Here is a 7,460-nt window from a genome sequence, read left to right on the forward strand (position 1 = left end):
AAGAGCAAATAAAAAATAGTTTTACTTAGAAATAGCTGGGAGAGATTCAGTGACTTGGACGAGAATATGGGAGGAAGGAGGCCTCTTATCACCACTCTCCATTCTCTTGCTATATGACTTTCAGTTTTGAGGATATTTACATTGTAGTCCTTTATAAGAAAGGAGTGTGCCTCTTTCCTTTGTCCCAAATTGGATATCTAATTGTGCTGTTCTAACTGCATAGCAGAGTGCCTAGAAGGCAGTAGGTCCTTGTATGTATGGAATGAGTACAAGGTAATACATTAAGATAGGAACAGAAAGTTATACAAATACAAATTCAGAAACATATCTGCCTATAATCAAATGCCTTTTTAGAAAATAATGTATGTAAAAGTAGTGTGAGGCACTTACACATTAAAATTCATAATTTCTCTGAAGTGAACATTTATATTTATAGATAACAGGAGATCATGGCATGGGCTGCAAATAGAGATGACAAGGTAAAATAGATAAATGGCAAAAATTTGTTCTCTGTCCTTGTGTTTCACCACCCCTAGTAATTCTCCCAACACTGAGCATTCGAAAGCTTTTATTTAAGCTTCTTGGCCTCAGGACCTCTTCCCAGAAGACCCACCTCTGCAGCTCTCCTTCTCAATTCACCAGCCACATTTGCTTTTTCTTTGGAGGGCTCTGCTCAGTCAGATACCACTTTAAAGAGGAGCTGATAAACTCTCTCATGTGCAATATTCTTGGGTTATTTGCCCCTTTTAGAGAAGATAAATGACTTAACTGGAAGACTCAGTTTCCTCCCATCTGTTTTTAAAGTGATTGAGGAAGAAACAATAAATAAGCAAAACGTTAAAATGACTCAAGTAGAATTTTCAGCAACATGTAAATGGGTGAGGTATTCAGGGATATGAGGGCCTAAGCTAGCATCCCTTATAAAGGTGACCACATGTCCTCAGATTATAAGCATTCAATCATATTTTTTAAAACATATTAATACCAAAAAGTCATTCAAAAGCTTCATTTATTTTACTGTTAAGAAAGCACTTAGGCAGTGTCATGTAGAGATTGAGAACAGAAACCTTGAAGTCAGTGTAAATCCTGACTCCTTTTGCCCACTGGCAATTCTTGAGCAAGTTTCCTCATCAGGACTGAGCCCTTTCCTACCTCATGGAATCATTATGAAGATCAATTGAGACAACAACTCTAAACTTCTAAGTGTAGTCATTCAGATTATTTAATACTATATCTTTTTTTTTTTTTTTAGTTTAAGCAATTTAGCATAAGCCATAATTTCTTATCCTTCAAATAATAAATAAAATTAGAACTTTCAAACTACTTTCCAGTTGGAAAAATGTTCTGAAATGGGAGTCAGGGGCAAATTTGTATTATTAATTTATTCAACTTACTAGGAGCATTTACTTTCCATGAAAATAAGATGCATGTTACTCTGTAGGCTCTCGAGAACTGTCTCCAGGAGCAGGCGCGTTTCAGAGCCCAGGTACACCTGCTTGAGATCCGGGTCAAACGGCAACAGGTCAAGATCGCGCAGCTTTTACAAGAGAAGGAAATCCAGTTTCTGGATAAAGGAGAGGAGGATAGTGTCATTGACCTTGGAGGCAAGAGGCAATATGCAGGTCAGGATCTTTTTTTTTAAAGTGTTTCAATAATATATATCCATGTGCAATGATGGTGCTAGCTTTTTGATGAGTTCACATTTTGCTAAAAAGCTTTTTCTATTTTAGTAACAAGCAACATGAAGCATTATAGCAAATTTAAATTTCTTTAATCATATTTTATCTTTTTCTTCTATTATCATGTACAGGGGACATTTTCTGTCAGTGTTCAATATCTGATAATTTCTATAGTTTAATAAGAGATTAAGAAACTAGATTGTTTAAATATCGGTATGCAAATGGCAGATTACGTTTGTGAAATTTTAAAGTTGAGCTTTGTTATATTTGTATTTTATTTCTTGTTACATTTATACAGCTTTTCCTTCTGAAAATCTAATGTGCCTTAGGGTAATAAATAAGATAATCGAATAAAAGTTTAGAGAAGGAAAAAAATGAGAATTATTTAGGAAAATTAAAGTTATTTTTAAGTGTATATTTCCCGATTTGATAATTTTCCTTTTCATTAGATCAGTACTTTTCCCCAGAAACTAAATGATCTTCAACTACCAACACATGTACATATCATTACATATATCATTATTCCCTATAGAAAACTACATATATCATTATTTCCTATTCACCTGACTTCCTCTAGACATATTTTAAAGTAGACAAACGATAGTTGTCAGAAACAATGAGAATGCCACCTAGAGCATTCCATTGATATGTCTACTCCATCCACTGCTATGATATGTTATTTCTCTGTTTATGAGCTTATCTGGGTCAATTAGCTGGGCACTTTGTAAGGTCTGAGATGACATTTAACGCAGTCTTCCCTCCTTATTGCCTATCAGAGTGCCTACAACATATTTGATCCTCATATTTATGAATTAAAGCAAGATAATATATAGAGATAGGAACAGCAAGATAAGCAAATATAAATTGGGAAATATATTTGACTATAAATGAAAACCTGTAAAGGCTAAAGAGGTGCCAAGCTAATGAGAACAAACACATTTTTATTTTGTGTTTCCAAATATACTCACCAGTATTGACATGAGTTGTTGGGATCTTAGAACCTATGCTTCAATAAAATTCTCCCTTTTTCTCTCTTTATCAAGATCCTAATCTCTTTTTGCTCAGACCTGCTGTTGTCCAGCAGCTTGATCCTTTATCCTCCATCCTTGGAGTTAAACTGCCCTTCCCCACATTAGGGATCAGAAAGAAGCCAGAGCCACTGGGAATGAATATGAGGTGAGGATGGCCTGCGGCTCTGGAGCACACATCAAAGAGGAACCAAAGACAGTTCCACTAACAGGCTTGGAGAACAAAGACTGTCTGAATCAGTCACAGGGCAAAGAATCAGAAATTGACACCTAAAAAGAGAACTAGTACAATGAAGATTAGGCAAGACTATGAAAGGAGACTCAGGAAAGGAATCGAACCAAAGCAGAATCAGTAGTGATTCCTTTAAAACAATGATTCTCGGACATTAGTATCACCTGGTAACCTTTTAAAATGCTGATGCCTATAAAGAACTGTAAGGGGTCTGAGATGCTGATGCCTATAAAGAACTGTAAGGGGTGGGCCAACAAGTTAGCCCACCATGGTTTCAGGAACCCTGGCAGAAGATAAGAGACTTCTGGGTCACAGATGTGACCTTTATGTTTGCACCAATATTCCTTGCCACAAATACTAAGGAAGCAGTGTGGGATAATTCAGATGGAAAATGTGCAGGTGGTGGGCTTTGTTACAGCTGAGGAGCCCTGAGCTTAGGAAACTTCAGTCTTTTATAATGGGTGATAAATCTGCCCAAACTTTGCCCCAGCGGGAGATGTTATCTTTATGATAGTGGACAGCAAACAAGCCTGCCATCTCCACTAGGGGGAGATACCATCTCTATCATCCAAGGCTGTTCACTATACAAACATCCTTGAAAAAATATTCTAGAACATAAGCCCTGCTTGAAAAATGTGCAGAAATGCAAGTGACCCATGGGAAATTGTTCATAAACAGTGCCCACTTTCCACTCCAGACCAATTTAATGAGAACCCCTACAGGGTTGAAAAGGATTCGTGCTTTCACAGTTGGCTGTGGATTAGGTTGTTCAAGACCAGAACCAGGTCAGGCTTCTCATCAAATTCCCACAGGCTGAGAAGTGCCAAAGTTTCCTGGAGTCACCTAGTAGAAGGCTTTTACTTCTTTTTGGTAAGGAGATAGTGTCCTGTGGCAGTTCGGTACCCTTTTCATTGGATGAAGTTTGAGGCCTTGTTGTAATATAGTCAGGTATCCACCCACTAGTCTTTAGCTACCTATTCAGAGACTGTGGGAAATTACAAAAGCACACAGGTTGGAGGGTAAGATCTCACTGAGTTAATTGGGTCAATCATTGTGGATGATAGAAATGATTCACGGAGGAAGGGGTCATCGGAATCATTAGAAGGCCATTTGATTGATGACCCTGCCTGATGGGCTGAATTCTGTCCTCCACTCCTTCCCCCATAACATATGTTGAAGACCTACAAAACCTGCTGACACCTTAATCTTGGACTTGTGTGCTCCAGAAGTGTGAGAAAATAAATTTCTGTTGTTTGAGCTACCCTACCTAGGGTATTTTATTATGACAGCCCAAGCAAGCTAATACACCTTGCATTGCCTTAGGTATCAGCTTCTGGCCAGGAAGGTAGTACTTTTATAAAGAAAGGTAAATAAAAGTGTCCTTCGGTCAGGGCTCACCAGAGCTCAGGGAGTGTGAAACCCAACAGGCAACCCATAAAAATAAAACGTTTTTACATCATCGACTCTAATGAAGAAAGTTTAGAAGGATCTTTGTGGCCAGTGAATTTTTCTGGAGGAACAGCAGAGGCTGTGATAGTGACAGTGAAGAGAATACACACTGACTCTGGGCTCGCAATGGCCTGGATCTGCCCCTCTCTGGATGTCTCTTCTCTTAGTCACCCAAATACATATTAACAATATTTTTAAACTAAGATTGTCTTGCCTATTGTTTTGAGAATGGATCTCAGCATTACTAGCAGTGTTTCCTCAAGCAAGCTATTTATCTTTTGTATGCTTTAATTTTCTCAATTGTAAAATGTGGATTATAATGGTATCTAGTTAATAAGATTGTTGTGACGATTAAATGAATGAATACATGTAAAGCGTTTAGAACTGTGCCTGGAGCACAGTAAGTACTCGTTAGTATAGCTATCACTTTTTTTTAATGTTTCTAAGATAAATTGTGTTACACAAGAGACTGGATACAAAACTGGAAGTGATCCAGACAAAAATGAACAGATTTATCTATCATATCTATTTTGCTCCCACTCCAATTTCCTTGGGGAATATGGTTATAAAGTCATTGCCATTTAAATTTGACACAACTTCCCACATGACCTTGGATTTGCTTCTGTCACCCTGAACCTTTGTTGCTCTGTCTTTAGCCCCCTAGGTCAGAAAGAGGGTCAGGGCTGGGAGAGGGAAGATCAGAGGAAGCAAAGATGAAAACCCTAAGTGCATGATTAATGCTAGAGAAAAGAGAAAAGTTGGGGTCGTACAAGAAAAGGCGAGAGAAGAGAATGTAAGAAAAGCATGAAGGAGAGCCTGATCCCAAGGATGGGCCTCTCTTCTAGACCAAAGAGGCTCAAAGTGGAACCATAAGGAGGTGAAAGTGTGTTTGGTGATGGAGGCAACTGCTCTGGCAGAGAGATTGCTAATATTATGTATGTATTGGCTTTGTGGAGGCAGCACAGATATGGTGTCAGTAATATATGGCAGAACCAGAGTTTGGACATTGTCTGTTGTCATGTGTCTCCTTTGCATGTTACATTCTGAGTAAAATAAATTAGTTTCATTTTCTCAACAACACCCTTCTCTCTTGAGCCCTCAGAACTTTGCATTAGCCCCTTTCTCTCTCTAGAATGTCTTCTCTATTCAACCCTGTCCTCCTGGACTGACTTCTGCTATTTGCTGTCAGATCCCAGTTTATCTCTTCAAGAAACTTTTCCTGACCCTGAAGTTTGAATTAGGCACCACTTCTCTGCACTCCAAAAGCACCCTCTACTCTTCTATCTTAATATTTATCCTAGAGTATTGTCACTGTATGCTTAATCATCTATCTCCCCTGCTAAACCGTCTAATTGCTTATATTTTCAGTACCTAACCTGGTGACTCGCATATAATAAATGTTCAACACATATTTTTAAAATTTAATTGGTGGAACAGATCAGGTAAAAGAAAGTGAGGGCAAACACTTCAAACAGACCCTTGGGGTAAAACAAGATAGTTATTTGAATAACAGCTTGAGAAGGAGGCAACAGGTTGGTTATTCAAGGGATGAGCATACAGATATGTGAATCCAAAGCTGGGTACAAAACTGACTTCAAGGGTAAGGAATTTATGTATGCAGTAGAAGTACCATTATTCCAAATTCCAAACCAAGCTCATGATCCAGGGTATCTATTCAGACACAATGTGAGAAGGTTGTCAATACAGATTCTAGTATCCGATAATGGCAGGAGGAAGGCATTTGGATTTTTGTTACTGGATTTGTGCCACCAGTCACAAGAAAACTGAAGTTTAAGAGCTAAAAATCCGATGCCTGTGTTGAGAGTGCTGGGAGCAGACCTTAGGAAACAAGAGGTCACCAAGAAGTAAAGCAAGAAATCAGTTACTAAGAAATTAAACTATCAAGGTCAGAGCAAGACTGACTGTATAAGCAGGAATTGGTTAGAAGAGTCATATGAACAGGATCTAGATAAACTACTATATTGTGTGTGTGTTTCTTATAACATAACACATTTAATGATAGAAGATAGACATTCTAGATGACTGTTTCTGGATATAACAGCTAAAAAAAAAAATCCAGAAGTCAGCAGATCTGTGTTTAATATTCTTTGTATATGGTGTAAACATGAAGGAAGAGAAGGAAGAATAAACTATAAAATATAAATACAGTTCAATTGAACTTTATTTTTCAACATATAGGCAATAGTACTAGAGAGCCTACCAAGGGCAATCACTCATTAAATAAAATTTATAATAACACATAAATTCTAATAAAATATATAATATGTTATAGCATATATGTTGTATATAATTGTATATAATATATATTATATATAATATGTAAGAACTTGTTCACATCAAAATTTATGGTTTTGGTGTCCTTAAATTTAAAAAATTAAATATTCATGTATGTGATCTATAAAAACATAAATTTCTTTGCTCTTATTTACAAGTTACTATATTATTATGAAATTATTTTCTGACTTCTAATTCATCTTACGGTAGAAAACACCTAATTACATACAACCTAGCAATTTATGCAAATAATGCACAAATCGCATGATTTTTATGGAACATATAATTAAATGCATTTTTTAAGCTTTTGGGTGCTATTGACTTATGTGCCTAAAATAAAAGGTTATAGTACCAAATTTGCATTATTGGTGACAATCACAACAGCCTGTGGCATTACAACATCTATTCAGTGAATAAGACTGTTGGCTTAACCATGTCCGCTTCTGCAGGAGCCCCAATCTTTATGGGACAGTCTCCTGAGGCAGTCTGTGTTATGGTGAAGGAGTGGACTCTGAAGCCTGGTTTCAAAGTCCATCTGCTCATCTTGCCAGCTTTTGGAAAATTATTTACCTCTATGTACCTCATTCCTCATCTGTATAATAGGAATGATAAGAATACCTGTTGCTTTGTTATAAAGATTAAATGAGTTATTGTACATATACATGACTACAAAAGCATTTAGCATTTAGCTCAATGAAGGTCAGCTATCTATCTATGTTATCACAGTAGTCCCTCCTTATCCACAGCAAATACGTTCCAAGACCCCCAGTGGATGCC

General features: G+C 37.2%; 1 protein-coding gene across 1 annotated transcript in view; it reads left to right on the top strand.

Annotated features, from left to right (window-relative positions):
• The first annotated feature begins 449 nt into the window (after nucleotides 1–449).
• Nucleotides 450–7,460, top strand: part of FGL1 (fibrinogen like 1) — an 18,742-nt gene continuing 11,731 nt past the window's right edge. Inside the window, exons 1-2 of the mRNA XM_011365277.2 lie at nucleotides 450–479; nucleotides 1,442–1,622. Of these exons, the coding sequence (XP_011363579.1) occupies nucleotides 450–479; nucleotides 1,442–1,622 (211 nt within the window). The remainder of the gene's footprint in view (nucleotides 480–1,441; nucleotides 1,623–7,460) is intronic.

This window comes from Pteropus vampyrus, unplaced genomic scaffold, assembly GCF_000151845.1.
Source record: "Pteropus vampyrus isolate Shadow unplaced genomic scaffold, Pvam_2.0 Scaffold108, whole genome shotgun sequence".
Taxonomy (NCBI): Eukaryota; Metazoa; Chordata; class Mammalia; order Chiroptera; family Pteropodidae; genus Pteropus; species Pteropus vampyrus.